General features: G+C 40.9%; 1 protein-coding gene across 7 annotated transcripts in view; it reads right to left on the bottom strand.

Moving 5' to 3' along the window:
• KDM4C (lysine demethylase 4C) overlaps window positions 1-27,474 on the bottom strand; it is a 336,197-nt gene that overhangs the window by 60,114 nt on the left and 248,609 nt on the right. For all 7 annotated transcript variants that reach the window (XM_084834476.1, XM_084834472.1, XM_084834475.1 and 4 more), the window contains one exon: window positions 19,447-19,555. In XM_084834476.1, the coding sequence (XP_084690602.1) occupies window positions 19,447-19,555 (109 nt within the window). The remainder of the gene's footprint in view (window positions 1-19,446; window positions 19,556-27,474) is intronic.

Below are 27,474 nucleotides of genomic sequence, written 5' to 3'. Positions count from 1 at the left end.
GGGATGCTAAAAGCAGCAAAAAGGCTTTCTTCAGCTATGTGCATAGTAGAAGACAGAGGAAAGAAATGGTTGTTCAGCTATTAAATAAGGATGGCAAAATGATAACAGATGACAAAGAAAAGGCAGAAGTGCTCAATTTCTACTTGGGCTCAGTCTTCTCCCAAAAGAGGGTCTATGACCCCCCAGGCAAAGGCGAAGTACAGGTGAAGTGCCAGATGACTGAAGGAGGGCTAATGTTGTCCCTATCTTCAAAAAGGGTAAAAAGGAGGAACCTGGGAACTACAGACCAGTCAGTCTGACATCAATCTCTGGGAAAATTCTGGAGCAGATTATGAAGCAATCCATCTGTAAGCACCTTGAAAACAATGCAGTGATTACTCAAAGCCAACATGAATTTGTCAAGAACAAATCCTGCCAGACAAATCTGATCTCATTTTTTGATCAGGTAACCTGCCTTGTGGACTGTGGGAATGCTGTGGACATAATATACCTTGACTTCAGCAAAGCTTTCAACAAAGTGCCCCATGATATCATTCATATATATTCATATATATATATATATATATATATATAAATAATTTTTTTAAAAAAAGAAAAACAAAACACAACAACAACAACAACATAAACAGACAATACACGTACACTAAAATATCTCTTAAGATTGATAACTTCCCTTGTGGGCTGTGGGAATACTGTGGACATAATATACCTCAACTTCAGCAAAGCTTTCGACAAAGTACCCCATGATATCCTGATGAGCAAACTAGCTCAGTGTGGGCTAGATGAAACAACTATCAGGTGGATCTACAGTTGGCTACAGAATCGGACTCAAAGAGTGATGATCAATGGGATTTTCTCCAACTGGGGAGAGATAACGAGTGGGGTACCGCAGGGCTCAGTCCTGGGCCCAGTGCTTCTCAACATTTTTATTAATGATTTGGAGGAAGAGGCGCAGGGAATGCTGATCAAATTTGCAGATGACACAAAATTGGGCGGGATAGCTAATACTTTGGAAGACAGAAGCAAAATTCAAAGTGATCTTGATAGACTGGAGCACTGGGCAGAAAATAACAGAATGACATTTAATAGGGATAAATGCCAAGTTCTGCACCTAGGAAAAAGAAACCAAATGCACAGTTACAAGATGGGGGATACGTGGCTCAACAACACTACAAGCGAGAAGGATCTTGGAATGTTGTAGATCACAAGCTGAATATGAGTCAACAATGTGATGTGGCTGAAAAAAAGGCAAATGCTATTTTGGGCTGCATTAATAGAAGCATAGCTTCCAAATCCCGGGAAGTACTAGTCCCCCTCTACTCAGCACTGGTTAGGCCTCATCTGGAGTACTGTGTCCAGTTCTGGGCACCGCACTTTAAGAAGGATGCAGACAAACTGGAGAGGGTTCAGAGGAGGGCAACAAAGATGATCAGGGGACTGGAAACAAAGCCCTATGAAGAGAGACTGAAAGAACTGGGCATGTTTAGCCTTGAGAAGAGAAGACTGAGGGGAGATATGATAGCGCTCTTCAAGTACTTGAAAGGTTGTCACAGAGAGAAAGGCCAGGATATCTTCTCCATCATCTCAGAATGCAGGACACAGAACAATGGGCTCAAGTTACAGGAAGCCAGATTCCGGCTGAACATCAGGAAAAACGTCTTGACTGTTACAGCAATACGACAATGGAACCAATGACCTAGGGAGGTGGTGGGCTCTCCCACACTGGAGGCATTCAAGACGAGGCTGGACAGCCATCTGTCAGGGATGCTCTGACTTGGATTCCTGCACTGAGCAGGGGGTTGGACCCAATGGTCTTGTAGGCCCCTCCCAACCCTACTATTCTATGATTCTATGATTTCTGTTCAATCATGTTTTTTCTGCTGGTATTTTGATATTTAATTCAGTATAGCTCAGTCCTCATTCTTTAAAGCAACAACAGCGGCTTTAGCTTTGTTGGCTGTGTAGTTTGCTGCAAATGTTTGACAGAGTTGCCAGCTTTAAGACTATTCCCTACAGGTTCTCCTGCCCTGGAGGTATTTGGAGCTAAAGCTTTGTGTAATCTGGAGCTAGGAATGACAACTGAATAATGAGCTGAGCTGGAAGTAATCAGGCAAAAGTCTGCATTGGAGGTGGTGTACTACTTACAAATCTTTCAGTGACCCCAGAAGGTGCATTCTGGAATCATTTTAATGAACTGGATAAAAAGCAGGAGGGGAGAAAAGACTTCTAAACTGGAAGTGACGATTAAAAATCTAAATCTACCCTTTCTACTACTGCAGCTATTGGTACTATTTTTTTAATGCCAAGGCTTGTGATTGACTAGACTGCTCCAAGAGATATTTCAAGACTGTCAATTTGATTAGCTATGTTTGCGTCTTCCCATGATGGACAGAATAAATATGCACTTCTGCAGATTGTCAATGCTTGGAATGATAATACAGGCTACAGCCTGTGATATTTTCAGGCTCTGAAGATATGGAGTAAGCAACAGTATATGTTTGTTTATATCATTTATCTTCAGTTTAGGATTCTAGTTGGTTCCACAATTTGTTCTGGCTGGTGGCAGCTTCTCATAAGCCATTTTCTACTCAGGTACAGATACATAAAGTGGGAATGAAGGGCACACACCTGAGTATAAATCATACTTTCCCACTTGGTATTTTAAAAGAGGAAAGCCACAAGTCTTCGGCTCCTTAGACAGACTTACCTTCCTTTCACCAACCCTTTTTTTCCCCCTAAATGTTATTACTCCACATATTCTTTCAAACAGGAATTTGATATATATTTTTAAAAGGATTGTGTTACTACATCCAGTGCCCTGAATCCTCTGCGCTGTGATCCCACCCTTCCCAAAATAAGCTACTGTATGAATAGTGCAGAAGCTGGGCTGCAGTATCAGCAGTGAGGTTCTGCTGCCTGAACCTGTGTAAGCCAGTATGTCAGCATGTAAGATCTAGTCATAAGACAGGAAAGCTGGCTCAATCCTTTGTACATTTTCCAACAAATTATTAGCAAAGCTATAAAGCTGTTTTGTATGACTGTCCATAAACTGTAGCTATAAAACTGTAATTCATTACTTTAGTTTACAAATTTCATCTGAAAGTTTTTTTGCTTCTAATTCAAATGTGGGGTGTGTTTTGCTGTGAAAGGAAAAAGATTAGTATTTCATAGCCACAGATAGCAATCTAGGCTATTGTAATATCTACAATTACTCACAAGGCCAAAGGTTGCCCCAAGGCACTGAAGTCAGTTTTGATAGATCTCTTAAACAGACTGGCTTTGATCTTCCAACTTCATATTAAAGAAGCTTACAGTAAGAATCTTTGAGGGCTGTCTGGAACAACAAAATCTCCTCAGGACCTCTCACAGTATTAATACTGGGAAACCAAAAGATGAACAACTTAAAGGCAACAATACTGTATTTTACACCATCTTTGAAGTCAAGACACTTCCTCTTCAATGTGTTTAACTACAGATGTAGCAACTTAATCACAGGAATAGCAGTTTCAAAATCCAGATCAATTATTATTTTGCTTTGGGCCTCTCTTTTGTATGACAATTTACTCCTGAGCCTTCTATCACCTCAACCTGTCAGCAAACAAAGGGGTTTAAAAACCTATAGCCAACTGAACGTCAAGATCTGTCATGATCTCTGAATATCATAACTGTACAAAAACCTTCCTGCTATAACTCTGCTAAATGAAAAATACCTGTATCACCAGCATAATTGATCATTTAGAGAAGGATATTGTGACTTTCAAAACAACAGTTAATTAACTTTTTCCAAAACGAATTGTCCACAGAACCTGATCTGTGTTTCTCCAGCAATGTTTTTGAACGTTCAGTCTTTATTAGCTCTTCACAGAAGCTGACATTTGCTATTTTACCTGCTAAAGAAATTACAGGTTTCTCCCCTATCCAAGCAGTCTTAATATGCAGCATGATTCCTATTTAACAGGCTTTTGAAGATTCCCTCCATCCACGGTACTACAATGAGTTCACATACTTTTCCAGACAGACTCTTGAGTGCCTTCTCACTCAGGCATCATCATTGACAAGGATTTTGCCCACACAGACCCTTCAGCAGGGGTAGATCTGGCGCAGCTGCTTGCCTTAATAGTGTTGATTTGACTTTTGCCTAGCTGGATGCCTGGAGATGCAATTTCATTCAACCATCTTCCCAAGGGAAGTGCTGTTCCCCTTCTAGTACATCTCAAGCCTGTTTACCTGTCTTATGCTTCATCAGCCTAGTTCATCAGCACCTACCTGGAACCAATTAGAAACCCTTGCTGGTCTTCTCCTCTGGACTCCCAGTTTTCACCCCAAGGACAATCTCATTCCATGATGATACAAGAAAATTCTAATAAATACATACTGTAAATATTCTATAGACTCCCATGCATTTTAAAAGAGACTGCCATAACTGCCTAATGAATATAATTTCCGGCACAACAGAAGCCATTTCATGCAATAATTCCTGCTTTGGGAAAGAGTTCTTCCCTATTGTATGAATGCATTCTGTATGTAATAAACTAATGTGTTTTGAGCATACAAGAATTTGTTCAGTAATACTTACATGCATTTAGTACTTAACATTCAAAAACTATGGGGACAGCCACTGCATCGCTACATATTCCACACAAACTTTTTGAAGTTTTCTAACAGAAAGTATAAATTTTAATTTTCCGTTCTAGAGGCCATTCCACCAAGATTTGCTGAGCCCATACTCAACAGGGAGCTGCAGCCAATCACAGCCTCCTGATGAGTGTCCCTGTATGTGGCACGTGTTTGCAAATGTGTTTGTTAGACCCATACTTTACATTTCTATGTACAATGTCTTAGCTATACAGCAAAACATGTGATATGTAAAGTGGCCCAGAGGCAGATTCTGCTAAGGTAGGTCTTGAAATATCAGAAATTGCTACGATTGTTGCACTTTCTAAGGTAGTGTTTTTACTCAAAGTGTTCTATTGCATTCCTAAGTCTGGTGGTGACAACAAAAGCCCCCCATTTAAAAACAAACAAGTACCAATCTATGTTATTTATATCTGTAATGCTTTTTCAAAGATTCAAATGCTTTTCATATTTGATGGCCTGAAAACTCAGAATCCACTTATTTTCCCAAAATGCCCATGTTATCCCACAAAGACTTTGGGTTTTGTCATAATAAATTAGAACTCTCAACACCAACCATTTTAACAAGAACTCAGTGATAGTACTTAGAAGCAGCAGAACAATGAGAATTGCAGCGCACCAAATGCTGCATACTACTATTTCAAAAGACGGAGCTCTTGTATATTTCACTTAAGTGCAGTAGTTGTATCAGTGCAAAAGAATGGATGGGACTGGTATGAACAAGAAGGAAAAATATGAGAATATGTTGATGGAAACAAGCAACGTAATTGTTATATGGAAATAAGAAAGACGAGAAAATACAAACAGAACGGAAGCAGACATGATTTGATATTGTTAAGAATGAAAATAACCCACAATGATTTCCATATGTAGAATGATTTCACAAAATCCAACATCCTTGTGAATTTATTAAATATTATTATCTTTATTTTATGCATAGGGAAAGAGAAAGGCAGATGTGGGGCACAGATAAACAAAGGATTTCAGTTTCTGCAGAGTTTTTTTAAATCACTTGGCTAAAAGTACAAGATATACATTTCACTAAGTTGCCATCAGTAACACAAGAACTCACATGGAAATGGAGATTTTGTCCTTCAAAGTGAGGGGAAATAGATGCTTCTTTGACTTAGAAAACTGAGGAGATACAGATTCTCTCTGTCATATTTTCGACTCTGTCATCAGTTCCATTTTTCTCACCAACATGGCAATAAGTGGTGGCACATTGCTAATGTATTTACAGCCCAAGGCTATCACATCCTAAGCAGGTGAGAGGGGGACAGAGAGGAAACAACCATTCTCCCACTAGTTCTGGAGTTTGTGGGAATGCAATGGGACCCTGCTAGGAAGCTGGTGCCCTTCAACCTATTGCTTCAGCTAAAGGTCAAGGGAAAAATCCAAGAACAAACTTGGTCCAATTACTGTCATTAACGACATTATTATGCCTTAATAAATATTTGTTGTTGTACGGTCATTAAGTCGTGTCTGACTCTTTGTGACCTATGGACCATAACACGCCAGGCCTTCCTGTCCTCCGCTCTCTCCCGGAGTGTGCTCAAGTTCATATTCATTGCATCGGTGATGCTATCTAGCCATCTCATCCTCTGCCATCCCCTTCTCCTTTTGCCTTCAATCTTTCCCAGCACAGGATCTTTTCCAGGGAGTTTTCTCTTCGCATTAGGTGGCCAAAATATTTGAGCTTCAGCTTCAGTATCTGTCCTTCCAATGAGCACTCAGGGTTGATTTCCTTTAGCATTGACTGATTTGACCTCCTTGCAGTCCAGGGGACTCGTAAGAGTCTTCCCCAGCACCACAGTTCGAAAGCATCAATTATTTGGCGCTCAGCCTTCCTTATAGTCCAGCTCTCACAGTAATACATTACTACTAGGAAAACCATAGCTTTGATTATACAGACCTTTGTCAGCAAAGTGATGTCTCTGCTTCTTACTCTGCTGTCTAGGTTTGCCATAGCTTTCCTCCCAAGGAGCAAGCGTCTTTTAATTTCATGGCTACAGTCACCGTCTGCAGTGATCTTGGAGCCCAAGAAAATAAAATCTGTCACTGCTTCCATTTCTTCCCCTTCTATATGCCAGGAAGTGATGGGGCCAGATGCCATGATCTTCGTTTTTTTAATGTTGAGTTTCAAACCAGCTTTTGCACTCTCCACTTTCACCCTCAACAAGAGGCTCTTTAGATCCTCTTCGCTTTCTGCCATTAGGGTGGTATCATCTGCATATCTGAGGTTGTTGATAATTCTCCCAGCAATCTTAATTCCGACCTGTGATTCATTCATCCAACCCGGCGTTTCTCATGATGTACTCTACATATAAGTTAAACAAGCAGGGCGACAATATGCAGCCTTGTCATACTCCTTTCCCCATTTTGAACCAATCGGTTGTTCCATGTCCGGTTCTTACTGTTGCTTCTTGACCCTCATACAGATTTCTCAGGAGACAGGTAAGGTGGTCTGGTACTCCCATCTCTTTAAGAATTTGCCACAGTTTGTTGTAATCCACACAATCAAAGGCTTTTGCATAGTCAATGAAGCAGAAATAGATGCTTTTCTGGAATTCTCTTGCTTTCTCCATGACCCAGTGAATGTTGGCGATTTGATCTCTAGTTCCTCTGCCTCTTCGGAACCCACCTTGTACTTCTGGTAGTTCTCGGTTCACATACTACTGAAGCCTAGCTTGTAGGATTTTGAACATAACCTTGCTGGTATGAGAAATGAGCACAATTGTACGGTAGTTTGAACACTCTTTGGCGTTGCCCTTCTTTGGAATTGGAATGTAAACTGACCTTTTCCAGTCTTGTGGCCACTGTTGAGTGTTCCAAATGTGTTGGCATATTGAGTGCAGCACTTTAACAGCATCATCTTTTAGGATTTTAAATAGCTCAGCTGGAATACAGTAATCTCCGCTGGGTTTGTTGTTAGTAATGCTTCCTAAGGCCCACTTGACTTCACTCTCTAGGATGTCCAGCTCAAGTTCAGTGAGCACACTCTCATGGCTATCAGGGACATTAAGTTCTTCTGTGTATTCTTTCCACCTCTTCTTAATCTCATCTGCTTCTGTTAGGTCCCTGCCTTCTTTGCCCTTTATCATGCCCATCTTTGCACAAAATTTTCCCTTAATATCTCCAATTTTCTTGAAAAGATCTCCAGTCTTTCCCATTCTATTGTTTTCCTTGATTTCTTTGCATTGTTCATTTAAGAAGGCCTTCTTTTCTCTCCTTGCTATTCTCTGGAACTCTGCATTCAGTTGGATATATCTTCCCCTTTCTCCCTTGCTTTTCCCTTGCTTCTTTCCTCAGCTAGTTGTAAAGCGTCATCAGACAGCCACTTGGCTTTCTTGCATTTCTTTTTCTTTGGGATGGATTTAGTTGCTGCCTCCTGAACAATGTTGCGGACCTCTGTCCATAGTTCCTCAGACACTCTGTCTACCAGGTCTAATCCCTTATATCTATTCGTCACCTCCACTGTATATTCATAAGGGATATGATTTAGGTCATACCTGAAAGGTTTCGTGGTTTTCCCTACATTCTTCAATTTAAGCCGAAATTTTGCAAGAAGAAGCTCATGATCTGAGCCACAGTCAGCTCCAGGTCTTGTTTTGACTGACTGTATGGAGCTTCTCCATCTTTGGCTGCAAAGGACATAATCAATCTGATTTCGATATTGACCATCTGGTGATGTCCATGTGTAGAGTTGCCTCTTGTGCTGTTGGAAAAGAGTGTTTGCTATGATCAGCGTGTTCTCTTGGCAAAACTCTATTAGCCTTTGTCCTGCTTCATTTTGTACACCAAGGCCATGCTTGCCTGTTATCCCGGTTATTTCTTGACTTCCTACTTTGGCATTCCAATCCCCTATGATGAAAAGGACATCTTTTTTTAGTGTTAGTTCTAGAAGGTGTTGTAGGTCTTCATAGAACCGATCAACCTCAGCTTCTTTGGCCTCAGTGGTTGGGGCATAGACTTGAATTACTGTGATGTTGAATGGTTTGCCTTGGATTCGTACTGAGATCATTCTATCATTTTTGAGATTGTACCCAAGTACTACTTTTCCCACACTTTGACTATGAGTGCTACTCCATTTCTTCTAAGGGATTCTTGCCCACAGTAGTAGATATATATATATGGTCACCTGAATTAAATTCTCCCATGTTTGTCCATTTTAGTTCGCTGATTCCCAAGATGTTGATGTTCAGTTTTGCCATTTCATGTTTGACCACCTCCAGCTTACCTTGATTCATTGATCTGACATTCCAGGTTCCTAAACAATCTTGTTCTTTACAGCATCGGATTTTCTTTTCACCACCAGACACATCCACAGCTGAGTGTCCTTTTGGCTTTGGCCCAGCTGCTTCACTCTTTCTGGCGCTACTTGGAAATAACCCTCTGCTCTTCCCCAGTAGTATATTGGACACCTTCCGACCTGAGGGGCTCATCTTCCAGCGTCATATCTTTTAGCCTTGTGATACGTTCCATGGGGTTTTCTTGGCAAGAATTGCATCTTTGAGAGGCTTATTGTCTGAGCTAAACACAGAGGGCTGAACACTGTATCCCACTGGTGTCACTCCACTGAGAGAATGCTTTTCAGTTCAGCAGAGGATTCGTTCAGCAGAATTGGGGTTATTTTCAGTGATCCCCCCTCATCCCTGAAGCCCCGCAACTACCACCCATACTGTTCCAAATGGTTCTCCAACTCTATGGAGTAGCTTTTGGGGAGGTGTGGGGAGCTGCAGGGGGAATTGCTGAAAATCTCCTCCCTCCTCATTGCACTGATGGAAGTCTCTGCTGGATCAAAAAGCATTCCACCAGCAGTTGGAATTGGATACCAGTGACACCAACTGGATTCAACCCATGATGTGTACAGTCACATACACAACCTTAAAATGCTATATATTTTTCTACACATATAATCATACCTCCTAGCCTTTATGCAGCACACATTTAGTATGAAATAGAACATAAGCATTTCCATTAAAAGAGGACAGACTAATCTCAAATTTAGCGTGATATAAAAATGACACGAGTGAATTACAATAGTCATTGAAAAATATAATTTGCCATCTGTGAGTCTTTTAATCCTAATAGGATAATAGTGGATATTCCAGTTCTGTTCTAGTTATTCCCTAACTTCCCATATTTCAGTCTTCCTAATCTTTCATCATAATCCTCAAAGTTCACACAGATGTTTAGATTCAAGCAAATGTATTTAGGTTTGGAGTGCAAAGTACTGTTCTTTACCTCTAAGCTATTTGAAAATAAATTCTATGATTACATTAGATTCTTAAGTCTCACATTAGTATTAGGGATTATATACTGCTTAGGGATTTTATTATATTTAGCAGTATAAAATATCACAAATAAGATAAATATGTGTTATCAAAACCAAAAGTTAAAATAGTGTATAGGTCTTTTGACTACTTAGAATGTTTACTCAGAAGCAAGTTCTTTTGAGTTCAATGGGACTTACAGTGCAATCATTTGCATGTCTGTACAGAAGTCAGTATTCAATGTGGCTTACTCTCTGGAACGTGTGCATATATCTGCAGCCTTACTCTCTAGCCCACTTGCATAGGATTGGAGCCCAAGTGTCTCTGTATGGAAATGTAGCATTTTGTTACCATTTAAACATATCTTTTTGAGCAAAGACATAGAAGACCTTTGAATGACATACATAATCAACTGAGATAGTATCTGTCTGATGGAAAGCTGCGATATCAGTGCAATTTTCTAAGAGGAAGACAACTTACAAAGATATGTGGTTTGTTGATTTTTATAAAGATATCAGGGGCTGATTTATTACATTTCAGAACACTTAGAGTTTTGAACATTAAATATGGGTCAAGAATCTCTAAACATGTCAAGAAGTGATGTTCATTAAAATAAATCACACAAAATGACACTTGTATTATAAGTTATGACACTACCATGGCTCTCATAAATAAAGAATGAGAAACTTTCACAGGAAAAATATTTCCCTGTACTATGATGCATATTTTGACATAGTCAATTCATCATTGAAGAAGTCAGACAAGGCTTCCTGTACTCAGGAAGCTCATTACCTCATTAAAAACTACAGTAGGCCTAGAACTCCACTTTTTTAGTTATTTATTTTTTGTTAAACAAAATCTCAAATAGGGAAGGGAATAATAATTGTTCTGTTTCTCCACTGTGATTTGAACTTCCATTTTAGGCTAGAATTGAAGAGCAAAAGGATAGGTTTTTATCCTTTTGTAAATTGTAGTATAACTAACCTGACAGGAGGTGCATATACCTACTTCATGACTGGGAGGAAACCCAGTGATGTGCACATGTGCAAAGACATTTCCTGGACTGATCCCAAAGCAGTTTACTTAAATGGGTGCATGTTAATTTAAACACAGGCACCTGTAACCTGGTCTTCCATAAAAAATTGGCCTAGTGAATACAGTCCATGCAAATTAAGTTGTTGAGCTAAGAACTGCTTTCAGGAAGTTTATATCTGAGATATATACTAAAAGAAAGAAACAAAACAACTTAACTAGCTATAGTTCTTAGGAATGCAGTGGCAAGGGAGAAATGAACAGGGGATACCTAGCTAAACTTTGTTGCACCAAAAGGGAGCGAGCTGCTGACATTCCTTAAATTTACACCCGCCATAAAGTCCTCAGTAAGTATATGACTTCTGTAAAAATGTTATTTGAAGTCATAGTCAATAGTTTCATTTGTTACAACAGTGCAAAAAAGTAATGAAAACATATCCATTTAGAAATGAATTTGGGAAGCCTAGGGAAATAATACAGCTTTTCGAAGTATTGTGACAAGCCACACACTACAGAAGTTTGGAGCATCTCTCAAACGTCTCAGAATTGTCCTACCATATCTATATTGGGATGAGCAGATCTGTCAAGTTTATTTTTGGTCAGTCTTTCATTGCATCCCATTTCTGTATTGATCTGCAAAATGTTTAGAACAAAATCCACACAAAAATATATGTATTTTTGTAAGCAATTTTCCAAATGGACACATTTTTAATGAGCATTTTCCCACACGGGCTAAAAGTATGCCTTTCCCCCTTGTGTGCACTTTTCTTTAATATGCACATTTTGTGCACACATTTTTGTAACATACACATTTTTGTGTGCATTTTTTAATGCGAACATGAGCTCAGTGTTTGGGAAAGTGTGGATTTTGGAGTGCAGCTGCACGCGTTTGTGCTTTGGTTTGGTGAATGCAAATTAGGCATGTTTACATCAAAATGTAAAGTGAATGAAACTCTCACTCATCCCTATATCTATGCTGACTTTAACAAATGATATCCATCCTACCTTGTTCTGAAGCCTATCATACCCTGCCTCGCCTTTTGTTGTTATACACTGTCCTTGTGCCTGTTCATCTCTATCTCAGATATGCAGCCTGGTCTTATACATGTTTACTCAGGCTTTACTGCTTTGCTTACTAGAATAGTACACAATTCCTATAATGTAAATTGTCTGGTTTAGGACTTGCACACTGTTTTCCCTCAATTATTTTCTGCTAATTCTTCAGCCTAAAAACACAGGCTGGAATTTTCTCCTCCCCCCCTTGCCCTCCCAACATCTGCTCCAGTCCAGAGGGTCTCCCAACTCAAAGAAGATTTTGAGGGCATGGAGGAATGGGGAGGGGGAATCAGTTCCTCTGCGATCCACTGATGGAAGCTCTTCTGTCAGTGGGATGAGTTAATTGGATTGCACCCAAACATGCAGGAACTCTAGTTATTTCTTTTGCAAAGGGAGAACTTGTACAAGAATAATTCTCATTTACATTCCTGTTGCTGCTGGCTAATCATTTCAGAATTTTTTATCTCTAGGGTGTGTGTGTGTGTTTTAGTAAAATGCATTATTTGGTAGTATGAATATTACATTTTTGACTGATTTTGTGGAACGTGCATTTTAAATGTAATTCCTTTAAGGAAAGACAGGCATGTGTAAACATAGCTAGTTTGGGTGTTTCTTTAGTACATATTTATGATGGAAAGGAACTTCAAAATAGCATAATACTGTACTTTTTAAAATGTGCAGTAAGCGACAGTTTCATCTGCTACCTGATAATATGTTAGTCACAGTTTTCCAGCAACAAAGGTGTGGAACCAATCTGTTAGTAAACTAATTCAGTCTGGATATCATTCAGCAATATTATCTGTAGTGGTAGCAAGTAGGAGCAAGTAGGCAAGCCTGTGATGAGACGAGCATTTGGCTATCCTGATCCAGCTGGACTGACAGGATTTAAGCACTTAGACTACACTTTCTTCGTCAAAAAGGCATGATAATGTTGCATTACTGGACATGTTTACAGAATGTCATGTAACTACAATCAAGTATAGTTACTGATTATCATAACAATAGCTAAGAAGCTGCTACCATCTCTTCACTTTATTCTGGTTTTGACATAAAAGATCAAATAAACAAATCCTCCTTTTGTATTCCAATAGTTGTACATTTGCTGCCCAATCCTATGCATGTTTATGTAGAAGTTAACACCATTATCACTGAGCTTATGTCCAGGTTAAGATAAATATAATTGCAGCCTTAGGGCTGCAATCCTACACTTCCCTGCTATAAGAACCACTTAACTCAATGGGACTTAATTTTGAATAAACCTGGATAGGATTGCATTGTAAAGGCACAATCCTAACCAGATAGGCGGCCGCCTCTGACCTCGGAGGCAACCGCCTATCCAAAGCAAGGCAGGAGAGGCATGGGGGGATTGTTCCCTCCGTGCCTCTCCTGCCTTGCTATTTTTTGCTAGACAGCCGTTTTCAGCTGTCTAGAGGCGGGGGGCCTGACCGGGAGAGAAAGCTGCCATATGACACATTGGATGTGTCATATGCGCAGCTCCGCTCTCCCCATCCCGGAACCCCCCCTCAGCCCTAGCCCTTTTCAGTCGCATTGCGCTTCTCTTGCGAGTGCGGAGGATGGGGCTTCACCGTGCTGCCTCGGAGGCAGCGCAGATGAAGAGGGGCAGTCAATTTTCCAGGAACCGACCTTGGAGCGTGGGCTCTGAGGTCAGTTCCCGGAAATGAGCGTATCCTATGGCCCGCTAGACAGTGTCTAGCGGCCATAGGATTGCTCTCTTAGTCTCCTTAATTAATGTTCCTTTATAATAAATTAATTATTTAATAATGAATAGGTTACATTATCCATATTGATTATGAACTCTTGGGCTGATGTGACTATTGATTTCTACAAATGCCCTTTCCATATTTTCAATGGTTTTAGCAACAGCCAAGGCATCCATGGCCATGAACAAAGCTGGGCTTTAACTCTGGATGAACAGCTTATTAGAAATTAATCATATAAAACAAAGTACATGGGTGAGAAGCAGAGAGAGAAAGAATGCTTTAGGGTGCAATCCTATGCATGTTTATACAGAAAAAAGTCCTACAATTCCCAGCATGCCCCAGACATACATTCATACATGTGGCTCCACACGTAGGCACACTGGACAAAAAGCAACTAGTAAAAATTGTTTTGAACAGGCATATGCAGTTCATACGTTTAATAATGTTTAGATCATTTGAAGTCTAGAATAGTTTTGAAGGAATTCTAAAAAAATCCGTGTGATCATGGCATTCTCTATCCAAGAAGGATTGATTCTTAATATTATTGCTAGATATCCACTTTCACAGATTCAGGTTTCAAAAGTATTTGTAGTTACAGCAATGCAACACTTCATATTTTATGGAAAATATTTTATAGCTCTTTCACTACTATATACAAAATTGACAGTTTATAATAGGATCAATTTACAGCAGCAGATCATTCTGACATTAAGTAGATATCACATGAATGTACATTTTTTAGACAACTGCTTATTAAAATCCTATATGGATAGTGGCAAAAAGCTGTATGGTAAATTATGTTTTGTGCATGATTTTAATGAATCCATACATTTTTAACTGACATAATAAATTGTGGTGGGTTAGTCAGCTATTGCATCATCTATACTTTAGCAAGGCTCTAATTGAAAAAAAGGGAAGCATTTACTCTTCATCAAACTATTTTAATCAGTTTTAAAACACGGTAGATATATGGTTGTACACGCCTGAGTGTTCTCCCCTAAAACAGAAAATGTATGGAAGTCAGCTAGTTAATGTGTAAGTTAATGTTCGGTATAATGACTTTCCTTGATTTTACTGCCTGCAGCAATATTTTTTGAAATGCTGAAAGTTAATCAATACTTGCTTATATTTCAAGAATTGCATGACACAATAGAATGCATCACTGTCAAACATTTTTACACTGTTAGAAAAAAGGCGCTCTATAGCCCTTCTAAATTTTATACAAAATTATTTTATTATAAAATTAGATCAAAGCTAACAGGTAAAATTGTTTAGTTCTACTTTTAGATTTTAATATTAAAAAGGTTGAAATTCTTACACTTTTAGACCTAACTCCCATTTATCCATGATTCCTTTCTCTGTACTGGCATACCTCAGTAAAAATTCTGTTTTGAGAATTGATTCCCCTTTTCAAGGGTCAGGACTATAATCTTTGGCTTTCAAGCTTACTGTTATTTGCCTTCAGGTACAAATTTTCAAGCATATAAGTTTCCACATATACTAGTTTGGCTTTAACCAGATACTGAAATACTTGTAGATCAGTCATCATTGCAGTGTAATTTTATTTTCAAAATAACGTTCCTCATTCGGCATATATGCATGCTTATATTGGATTCACTTCTCAAATACAAATTTGAGGTGATCAAAAGCCTAGGGGCAACTTCAGTCTCTCCAAAACTCATTTTCTACCACTGCTTGGAAAAACAGATCTGAAATGTAAAAATAATAGAAAACTATATGGAGGAAAAAGCAAAGGCACTGTCGGTCAAGGGATAGACAGAAGTACAAATCCCAGTGTCATTTACTCTACTGAAAACCCAGACAGACAGACAGACAGACAGACAGACAGACAGACGGAAGGAAAGAAAGAAAGAAAGAAAGAAAGAAAGAAAGAAAGAAAGAAAGAAAGAAAGAACACAAGCAAGCAATGGTGACATAATGACAGCACAATGAGATGTAGAGGTTTGTATCAAAGTATTATGTTTAGCAACAGGTCTCTCGACCTATATGTCCATATGCACCATGGTTGCACTCTTCAACATTCTGTACTGAGTGTAATTATATGTTTTTGACAGACATTCAGTCTATCACACAAGCATGGTGGCTTTCTGTTAAACCAGCATAAAAGTGGTGTCCAGACTCCCACAACATTGTGGAATAAGACTGTTCAACAGGGCTTTATTTAATTGCCTGGAGTGTGTATCATTTAGTGTGTAGTGTAGATACAGCCTTCCCCAACCTGGAGCCCTCCATATGTATTGGACCTCAACTCCCATCAGCCCCAGCCAGCATGGCCAATGGTCAGGAATGCTGGGAGTTGTAGTTGAACACATCTGGAGGGCACCAAGAAGGGTGTAGAATATTGTACACCACCCCTTCTTTCGGTACAAATTGTGAATTACAAATAAAATTGTATCAAAATGTTGATGCATGCCATCAAATTTCAGAACAGATAAAATTTGAATAAGAAATAAAAAATACAAATAGAGCTGTGCAAGAGAGGACAATGGGGCAGAGGGATAGGAAAAAAACAGGTCCTTCCCTCTGCCCCTTTCCTTCCTCTGCCTCAATATATCACCCTGCATTCCTTCCAAGGGGTAGGTCTCTAGCCTGTCCTTTGTTCTTCCAAACTCAGCTGATGAACATTAGACTGACTGAGAGTACAAGAGCATGTGCACCCCAGAAACCATGGGATTTAAGAGAGGGATGTTGATAGATGGCCCTAACTCCCAATGTCTATCCTTGGCCATCCATACAAGCCTGATGGAAAACAGAAATGTGATATTGATAATCCAATGTTAAGTAAAAACTTTATGTAACTTTATCCAAGTAAAGTGAGTAAATAAACCCATTATCAGGTTGCAAAATGAAACAAATAAATGAATGCTACTACCAACTATAGACATTGAACAATAGAAACATAACTGGATTTGCTTTGGAAATAGGAGGATATCAAATATATTTCAGGGGATGTCACAATTTACCACTATTTTAACAAAAATAATCTACTGTGTGTGTATGTGTGTATACACACAAGAACTCTAATTCACGTTTATTCTAATTCATACATACATACATACAAACATACATACATACATACATATATATATATCTGAACCAAACAAATACCCACATCGTTATAGTTATGCTTTACAACATTACCGTATAATTTGTTAAAAGGCAAACACATTTTCTAAATGTCGTGCTATTTCTTGATAATAGTGCATTAGAGAGAAATGTTAGCTGACACTATGCCGGCACATGAAAAAGGAAACATTCACAATTAGGTTTTGCATATCTATTCTTTGTTCCATTAGTTTGTTTTTTTTAAGAGTTCTCTGGAAGGGGACCCAGCTTTGAACTGCATAATTAAAATATGGTTTAGTTGTATTAGGCCATTATTTTAAACTTGTTTTTTATTTTTTTCCATGTGTGTATCAAAGCTTCACTCAAAACATCTGGGATTTTATGAAGATGGTTGCTGGCAATGGGAGAGTCCGAAACATATGAACCGTGCATTGCTTGAGTAAATAAAAAGCTGTTTATGTTTTTTTCATCCCCTAAGGGATGTGAAAACATTAGATATGTTAAAAACCCAAAATATTCTTTCTGCTTTACATGATCCAAGCAGACACTTCATGTGTATAATAAACATCTGTGCTCGTGATTGGAGCAACTGTCAGCAATTTCCATGTTTTTAGTGATGGAGGACTCAGAGCTCAAAGATAAATTGATACATGAAATGAGAACAAGGGTACAGAGGCTATATAAATTCTGGTATGCTATGGTCCATTTAGGTTCAGAAAATATCTTAAGAAGCAGCTTTACTCAGGGGTAAAAAATTTATTGGCTGGACACACTCATCTTTATCTTACAAAAAAATGCTTTTATAAGGAAATCTAGAGAACAGAAATTTTTCCTATCTTTCAGAATCCATTTGTGTTGTCAACTGTTACTCAGTCAATAGCTATAGAAAAAAGAATAATCGCTCTAGCTATTATAGTTTTCATTAAAATATACTTTAAAGTTTGCCTAGCAACAGCAGAGACTGAAACACCATCCATTGTCTGGCAAGATTATGACATCATGATTTAGCTTCCCAGATACAGCTGATCAATCTGCAGGGTGCCTTTACTTCACTACCAATAACTGCAGTCTGTCCCCACACACTTAGGATTAAGGAGCAGGGATTCTGGGGCAAATGAATCTTCTTTGGGGGTGTGGGAAATTCAAAAAACACCCCAAGCCTGTCTGATACCCCATTTTGGGCCCAACTGAAATGCTCTAATAAAGAATCCATTCACCACCACCACCACCACCCACTTGCCATACAAATCTTTCAAAGCTGGTTTACAGTACCATCAAAATACTTCTAAAAAACCACAGTAAAGAATATCAACATTTTAAAAGTCATCAGGATCCTTCACACAGGGCAGTTGGTGCTAGATTGCACTGTAGCAGGGGAGAGATAATCCAGCTGGAACAGGAGTAGGCCCCTGATGTCTTCTTCCCCTGCCTCCTTGATCTCCTGGAATGTTTCCCACAGGGCAGTTGGTGGTAGGTGGCCCTGTGGGGGATGGGGAGAATCCAGCTGAAATGGTCTATGACAGCCATACCCAAACTGGTGCCCTCCAAATGTTTTGGACTTCAACTCCTATCAGCCCCAGCCAACATGGCTAATGATTAGGAATTCTGGGAGTTGTAGTCCAAAACATCTGGAGCCCACAAAGTTGGAGAAGGCTAGTCTATGAGGTCTTCATGTGTCTCCCTCCTGCTAGTACACAGCAAGTCTTCCTGCTCTGTTTCCCATATCTTCCCCCCACCCCCCAACCCAGGTTTCCCCCGGCAACATGAGAGAAAATCAAGACATCAAACCACCTTCCATGGCTTCTCTTTTCACTTGCTCCTTTCAGTCCCTCTTTCTTAATGCTGTTCTCTACCTTCTGTTCTCCAGCACCCTCCCTCCTCCCACAGCCCCTAGGGATGGGAGTTGGGAAAGACAGAGTTCTTCAGTGCCTCCCCATGTCCCATCCAAATAAGGGATGCAACATTTTCATTCTCAAAAGGCCTGCTGTATCAACGCAAAACCTTTCTGGTCCACAAAAAGTGGCAGGAGTTTGATTAGGAAAACTGGGAGAGAGACACAGTGAAAGACCAGCTCAGTAAAAGTAGCTGGAGAAACAGAGTCGTCATCTTCCTCCCATCTAAAAGACTTCAACTTGCTCACCTTAAGAATTTAACTGGATTTGGGGGCCTGACAGGGAGCAGCAGAGCTATCAAAAAGGCAGAAAAGGAAGTGAAAACCTAACAGATTGATCAGCAGTAGCTGGGGAAGCTAAATTGTGATGTCATAATCCTGTCAACCCATGGAAGGTATGTTAAGTCTCTGCTGTTGCTAGGCCAATGTTAAAGTTTTGGGGTTGTTGTTTTTTTGAAAACTATGATAGTTACAACAACTATTCTTGTTCCTCTACCTATTATGTAATTGAATGCAATTATGGGACTGGTACAGATATTTGAGAGTAGAAATCCCCAATAAAAATATCTACATCATTTTTTAACAGTGCAAAATATTAGTTCTCACAAATATTTTAACTGGCATTTAAAATCAGACGTCATTGGGCAATCTTCTGCAACATAAACATAATATATGCGGTTTACTATGCATTTCAAATTTTCACATCCATAATGTATGTATTCAAATGGACATTTGGACCATTACCGCTCACCAGTTTTAACCTCTGCAAAGGTATCCTGCTTGTGTCTATTGGTGTCCTCTCTATGACATTACCAAATCTGACTTCAGGAATAGCAATTGCACACATGACATGAGCCCACCTGGAAGTAACAGTAACAAACACAAAAAGAAAGAAATGTAAGTGTTACAAAACTAAAAGCAAGAGGTTCATGTAGTCATTTTCCCCCTGCATTTCTTAAACTTTATGGTATATAAAAAAATAACCCATCTGCTTAATGGTTTTAGATCTATAAAAGTTTAACATTTGCTTTCAAATATGCCCTTTGTGATCTCTCAGCCAGAGAAATCAAAGAAAAGTGTGGCATTCCATTTATCTGACATTTTCTTGATCTATATTTTCAGATGTTTACTTCCGTCAGCACTCCATTAAGAGATATTTGATTCTTAATTAACATTTAGCTAAAAAGCTAACTTCAGAAATATTGTTATAACGCTTTGTAACTAATTTAAGACTGTTGGCAGATGTATTATAAATTCATCTGTATAACAATACCAAATTTGAGAATTAAGAGAGAGGCCAGAAATACAAGCAAACAGCCTCATTCATTGAATCATTTACACATTTATTTATTTAATAGGTTTCTACCCTGCTTTTCAAGGTAAAAACTCTCACCAAGTGGATTACAACATATTTTAAACTATAAAAATAATCAAACCATAAAAATAAATAGGAGGTGGAATGGCAGTGGTCTATTGGGATTCGATCCCCCTAACCAGGTGCCCTATCCCACAGTCTGCTGGGTTTGAGTGATTGGGTTTGTATTTGGAGGTGGGTTTGGGTTTGTATTTGAAGGTGGGCACCCAGGACAGAATAGAGAATCCGTTGGTGTACTGTCCACCCCACTGCTCAACAGTCTCCCTTCCTGAGTTAGCCGGGGTAGTCTTGGAGTTGGTGTTGTAGACCCCTTGGCTTGTTGTGCTGGGGGATTTCAACATCCATGCTGAGGCTGCTCTGTTGGGAGTGGATCAGGACTTCATGACTGCCATGACAACCTGGGTCTGTCCCAAAAGTTATCTGGCCCCACCCATGCTGCTGGGTATACTCTGGACCTTGTTTTCTGTGCTGGATGGGATGATAGTGATCTGAGAGTAGAGGAACTCTCTATAGCTCTGTTGTCATGGACAGATCACTACCTGGTGAGGTTTAGACTTGCTGGCACTCAGAACCTCTACAAGGGTGGAGGGCTGATTAAGATGGTCTGCCCCAAGAGGCTGATGGATTCGAATGGTTTCCTGACAGCTCTTGGGGATTTTCCTGTTGCCTTGGCAGGTGATTCTTTCAAAGCTCTGGCCAATCTCTGGAATGGAGAAATGACCAGGGCTGTGGACACAATCACTCCTGAGTGTCCTCTCTCACAAAGTGGACCCTCACCAGCACCCTGGTTTTCTAGGGAGTGGCGGTGATGAAACGAGTGAGAAGATGACTAGAGCGAGGTTGGCAGTGAATCCAATCCAACATGGGCTACAGCCTATTTGAAGGCCTACTCGGTGGCAATACGGGCATCAATTATTATTTTTTCTGCCACTATTGCATCTGCAAAGAGCTGTCCAGCAGAGCTTTTTCAAGTGGTCAGGGGTCTTTTATATACTAGCCAATAAGAGGAGAATTTAAACCTTTTGACAGCCCACTGTGAACAATTTGCTCAGCGCTTGACTTGGATGCTATAGTTGATACAGACCCAGTGGATGTAACTTTGGCCCCTGCTTGTCTAGTGTTATTGGATACTTTTCAATTTGTACAGCCTGAGGATGTGGACAGGATCTTTGGAGAGGTGAGGGCCACCACATGTGTTCTAGATCCTTGCCCTTCCTGGCTCATAAAAGCAGCCAGAGGTGGACTGGCCGAGTGGGTAAGTGGAGGGTTAATGCCTCCCTTGGTCAAGGCAGAGTTCCAGCCTGCCTGAAATAGGCGGTGGTGAGACCTCTGTTAAAAAAGCCCTCCCTGAACCCTACCATATTGTACAATTATCAGCCAGTCTCCAATACTCCATTTCTGGGCAGGGTATTAGAGAATGTGGTAGTCTCCCAACTCCAGGGATTCCTGGATGAGACAGATTATCTAGACCCATTTCAATCTGGCTTCAGATCCAGTTATGGGATAGAAACAGCTTTGGTCACCTTGGTGGATGTCCTACGCCAGGAACTAGACAGAGGGAGTGTGTCCCTGGTGGTTCTGCTGGACCACTCAGCGGCTCTTGATACCATCGACCATGGTATCCTTCTGGGCCACCTCGCTGGAATGGGACTTGGAGGCACTGTTTTATGTTGGCTCCATTCCATCTTGGAGGGGCGGACCCAGAAGGTGGTGCTGGGGGACTTCTATTCGAACCCCTGGCCATTGGCCTGTGGGATTCCTCAGGGTTCTGTTTTGTCCCCCATGCTTTTTAACATATACATGAAACCATTGGGAGAGGTTGTCCAGAGTTTTGGGGTTCAGGGTCACCAGTACGCTGATGACACCCAACTCTACCTTTCCTTTCCATCTAATTCCAAGGAAGCTGTTGCAGTGCTAAACCGGTGTCTGTCGGCAGTAATGGACTGGATGAGGGTAAACAAATTGAAGCTTAATCCAGAGGTGCTCCTGGTCAGTCGAAAGGTAGATCAGGGAATAGAGATTCAGCTTGTGCTGGATGGGGTTACATTCCCCCTGAAGACGGATTCGCAACTTGGGTGTACTTCTGGATTAAGCCCTGAGCCTGGATGCTCAGGTTTCAGCAGTGGCCAGGACTGCATTTGCACAGTTAAAACTAGTGTGCCAGCTGCACCTGTTCCTTGAGATGTCTGACTTGGCCACAGTGACACATGCCTTAGTTACATCCCGTTTGGATTACTGTAATGCGCTCTACGTCGGGCTGCCTCTGAAGGGTGTTGGGAAACTTCAGCTGGTTCAAAGAGCTGCTGCCAGACTGTTGACTGGGGCTGGCTACAGGGAGCATGCAACTCCCCTGCTAAAACAGCTTTAACTGGCTCCCGGTCTGTTTCTGGGCACAATTCAAAATGCTGGTCATTACCTATAAAGCCCTATACAGCTCGGGTCCAGGTTATCTGAAAGACCGTATTCTCCCTTATGAGCCTGCTCGTGCCCTGAGATCTTCAGGGGAGGCCATTCTCGTGGTCCCACCGCCATCACAGGCTCGCCTGGTGGGAAGGCAGGAGAGGGCCTTCTTGGTGGCTGCCCCAAGGGTCTGAAATTCGCTTCCCAGGGAGGCGAGAGTGACACTCTCCTTGGTATGTTTCCACAGGCAGACAAAAACGTTTTTGTTCCGCATGCCTTTGGGGATAGATAATCTGGACCTGTGAGAATATGATGAATTGGTACTATTGTTTATATTATTGTTGTTTTTAAATTCTGATATTTTATACAATTTTAATATTATTGATGATTTAATTATATTTTTAACTTTTGTATATTTTGATTTATATCTTTTAGCTGTTCATGTTTTTAATGTTGTAAAGCCGTCTTGAGACCCAGCATTGGGAAAAAGGCAGGATAATAATAATAATAATAATAATAATAATAATAATAATAATAATAATAGATAAATCATTAAAATAACATACAGCATCCATATGTCCACCTATGGAACATTGCTCAACTGATGTGGGTTAAGTAGCATAATTTTGCATCAAAACGCTTTCTATCAGGGCTAGTTTACACTCTCCAGGCATTCAAAGAAGCCTCAAGTTCCCATTCCTCCTCACTACATGTAGAAAACTTTCCACATGTATTAAGAAGGACCCCAGCCACGCCATCTCTCCAACCCATTTTTGCAGCAGATGGATTTATGTGTTGTGTGTACTCATGCAAAGGATTCATAATGTCCTTCATGTGGTGCATAATGTCCTTCATGTGGTGGGGCATGCAAATTTACACTCCCTATTACATGTAGACCCTCTATGCTGGGACATAAGCACGTACCAGCTCCAGACAAATTTTTTAAAATGGCAATACAGAGTTTTCATGGGGAGAAAGCCTGTATGATACCACAACAGCAGCACTGAATTAGTTGTACAACAAGGGTTGTTTTTTTTCTACAACTGATCAAATATGCAAGTGCTTCAATTCCATCCCTTGAAAATCTTCAATATCCTGCATTTGACTTTATTAATAGAAACAGAATATTGGTCTTACAAACAGGATGGTGTCAACTGCCAAACTATTTTAGGAGTCTGTTGCAAAAGGTAAAGGTAATAAACTCAACCAACTCAATATTCAGATTCATTCTAAATTCATTCAGATTTATTATTTTGTTAATAGTATGCTTACTTCTAACAAAACTTTAGCGATACCATATTAAGAACCATAATCAGAGCATTCCAGACCTAACGAAAATAACTTGAATGTGAGATAACAGTATGAGACTTGCCCAAGCAAACAATGACAAATGAGCTTTCATTTACTTCTTTTATACTGTCATCAGCAAAAGCTGAGTGTGGAATATTTAAGCATGAGAGCATGATAAAACAAAACTTCCACATTAGCTCATAAAATATATTCACAAAGTAGCAGGAACCTAACTTAGCAACTTAATTGGAAGCTACTGGTACCTTTCAGTCAAAGAAGAGAGGCCCATACGTTAGTTCATTTTTGTAGAGATAAAGGAATACTGTAAAGTAAATTACATTTTGGAGCTGTCTCTGTGTAAGCCTGCTAACTGTGATTTCAAATCCAAAACTAAACTTGGTGTCTGCACAAGAAGGTAGTAGCGTAACACCAACTGAAGTTTCCACAGGCATTCTACAAGCCAGTAAAATCCAGCTCTCTCTGACAACAGACTAATCAAAATCATACAAATTGAATTGACAGGTACATAGCTAAATAGGGTGAATCAAGAAAAAAAATGGTTCATTTCTGCAAACATAGCACCGACAGCTTCTGAAAAAAGGTGTCAAACACAGCACTTCCAAGAGATGTCAAAGCGTATGCATAATAGTATGGTGCTGATCAAATTATGAGAAATTGTTTGACTTAAGATGGCTGCATGTGTGTGCAACCATCACTTTTCCTTCTATATGTTGATCCCCAAACAGATATGAGACACAAGTCCATAGCAGGAATCACACTATAGAATTATATTGACACTGTAGTATGGAATTACAGTATCATGCTTTTCTATGTGCAGGGCAAGCAGAGCTTGGAAGTGACCACACTGCTTCCCCTGCTTCCAAGGAGCTGTCACTGTGCCAACATTGAGTGCACATCCCTCTATGGAGTGAATGTTTTAATATGGGTTATTTGTTGTTGGCTCTCCTGGGTGAGAGCAAGGAGTGTCTGAGGGGGCGGGGAGGTGTAGGCCTTCAGCCCAAGTTCTGGTAGAGCTGAGTTTGCGGACAGCTTCATTTCTCCCTGTGAATGCATACCTTATATGCTTGGTGGATAGGTCTTTTAAGACTGCATCCTTGTAGTGGCCTTAACTACAGAATTTGTTGGGCCAGTGCTCCTTTACTTTCTGGGAAGTGTGGGGTGTATGTGTGTGTCTTTAAGGTATGTGTGTGTAGATTGTTTTGGTTAGGATGTGTCTGGATAGGAGGGACACGGAGGAGAATGAGGGTGCCCCTATAGAGATGATTACAGGTCAGGGATGTCATAGGACAGGGAGAAGGAGGAATCAGTAGTTCAGAGGATATAGATGGATGCAGACCAGCTCCTTTGCTGACCCTTAAGAACATAATAACATAAGAAGAGCCACGCTGGATCAGGCCAAAGGTCCATCTAGTCCAGCATTCCATTCATATAGTGGCCAACCAGTTGTTGACCAGGAAGTCACAAGCAGGGCATGAGCACAACAGCACCTTCCTGCCCATGTTCCCAGTGACTGGTGTACATAAGCTTACTGCCTGTAGTCCTGGAGGTAGCACATAGCCATCAGGACTAGTAGCCACTGATAGCCTTCTCTTCCAGGTACTTATCTACCCTCCTTTTAAAGCCACCCAAATTGGTGGCCATCACTACACCTGAGGTAGCAAATTCTGTAGTTTAACTATAGGCTGTGTGAAGAAGTACTTCCTTTTATCTGTCCTGAATCTCCCACCAATCAGCTTCATGGGATGAACCCGGGTTCTAGTATTTTGAGTGAGGGAGAAAAATGTCTCCCTATCCACATTCTCCACGCCATGCATAATTTTGTACCCTTCCCTTAATTTACAGGTCCTTGGTGTCATAGCTACTGGCCCCTATTGTCTGGTGGTGGTGCTACTTAATGCCAGATCTATTCACAATAAGACCTCACTCATCTGTGATCTGATTGTGGATGAGGGAGCTGATCTGGCATGCATCACTGAAACCTGGGTGAGCAAGCTGGGTGGGGTTGATCTGATCCAGCTCTGCCCACCTGGGTATTAGGTGCAGCATCAACCCAGGTTAGGGGTTGGGTGAGTCACTGTGGTCCATAAGAATACTATTTTGCTCACCAGGAAACCCCTCTGGACTGGGGCAGCCTATGAGAGCCTATACCTAGTGTTGGGCTAGTGAGACAGATTGGGGATGTTGTTGGTGTACCACCCACCCTGCTACCCAACAGTCTCCCTGACTCAGCTGGTCGAGGTAGTTTCAAGCATGGTGTTGGAGAACTCCAGGACATTGACCCTGGGAGACTTCAGCATTCACACTGAGGCAGCCTTGATGGGGCTGGCTTGGGACTTCATGGCCTGCATGACAACCATTCAGCTGTCTCAATTTGTCATCAGGCCAACGCATAGGGCAGGGCATACTCTCAATTTAGTCTTTGCCTCTGGATATGAGGAGGGTGGTCTGGATATTGGGGGGTTGAAGTTGCCCCATTGTCATGGTTGAAGTCTGGGCTTACAGAGCCACTGTCCCCCTGCTGGGGTTGGGGACCCATTAAAATGGTCCACCCTAGCATCTTATGGAATTCAATGGATTCTTGAATGCACTGGGGGAATTTCAGTAGCCAGAGCCAGCAGTGCTATCATGGCTGTAGTAGCGCTAAGGAATAGTGAGACATGATGCACTGTTGACACAATCGCTCCAGAGCGCCCTCTCTGGCACGGTGGAACCCAAGGTGCTCACTGTTTCTCTAGTGAGCTCCAAACGATGAAATAGGCTGAGAGATGGCTAGAGTATACATAGCATAAGACTCGCCATGAGGCTGACCAGACACATGCCTACTGCGCAGTGGTGAGGGAAGCAAAGGCAGCCTACTTTGCTGACTCCATTGCATCCTCCAGAAGCTGTCCAGCAGAGCTTTTCCAGGTGGCTTGGGTTTGTTGTCATCTTCCCCAAGTAAATCCTATGTTGGGAGTCCTTGGAGGCCTGCTGTGATAATTTTGTGAGGCACTTTGAGGATAAAATTGTTCAGCTTCATGCCGACCTAAACACTGCTTGTAGTACAGTATCTGCTGAGGTGTGCAATGCACTGTCTGGCTCAGCTGTATGGGATCAGTTTCAGTTTTTAAGGCCTGAGGATGTAGACAAGATGCTTGTAGCTATTCAGGCTACAATCTGCTCTCTCGATCTTTGTTCATCCTGACTTATTCAAGGTAGCTGGGAGGGGTTGGCTGACTGGATCTAGGGAGTGGTGAATCTGCATGATAGAGTGGTGTCCACCATCTTGAAGGAGGTGGTGGTGCTTCCACTCCTGAAAAAGCCCTCCTTGGATCTGGAGGTTTATACCAACTACCGCCCAGTTGCTAATACCACTTTTCTGGGCAAGATCCTTGAGAGGGTGGTGGCTGGACAATTGCAGACATTCTTGGAGGATGCCAATTATCTCGATCCATTTCATCTGGAATCTGGGTCAGGCCTGGTTTTGGGACATAATTGGCTTTGGTCACCCTGATGGATGGCCTGTTGCAGGAGAAAGACAGAGGGAGTGCAACTCTGTTGATCCTGCTTGATCTCACAGTGGCTTTTGCTACTGTTGACCATGGTATTATTTTGGATGGTTTCTGTGAATTGGGAATTGGAGGCACTGTGCTACAGTAGTTCTACTCCAACTTGCAGGGATGGTTTCAGAAAGTAGCACTGGGGGACTGTGCC

This window comes from Heloderma suspectum, chromosome 2 (genome assembly GCF_057233095.1).
Source record: "Heloderma suspectum isolate Gila_16-S chromosome 2, 16-S_ref, whole genome shotgun sequence".
Classification (NCBI taxonomy): Eukaryota; Metazoa; Chordata; class Lepidosauria; order Squamata; family Helodermatidae; genus Heloderma; species Heloderma suspectum.
The sequence above is the reverse complement of the archived record's forward strand: the minus strand, read 5'-3'. Positions and strand labels throughout refer to the sequence as shown.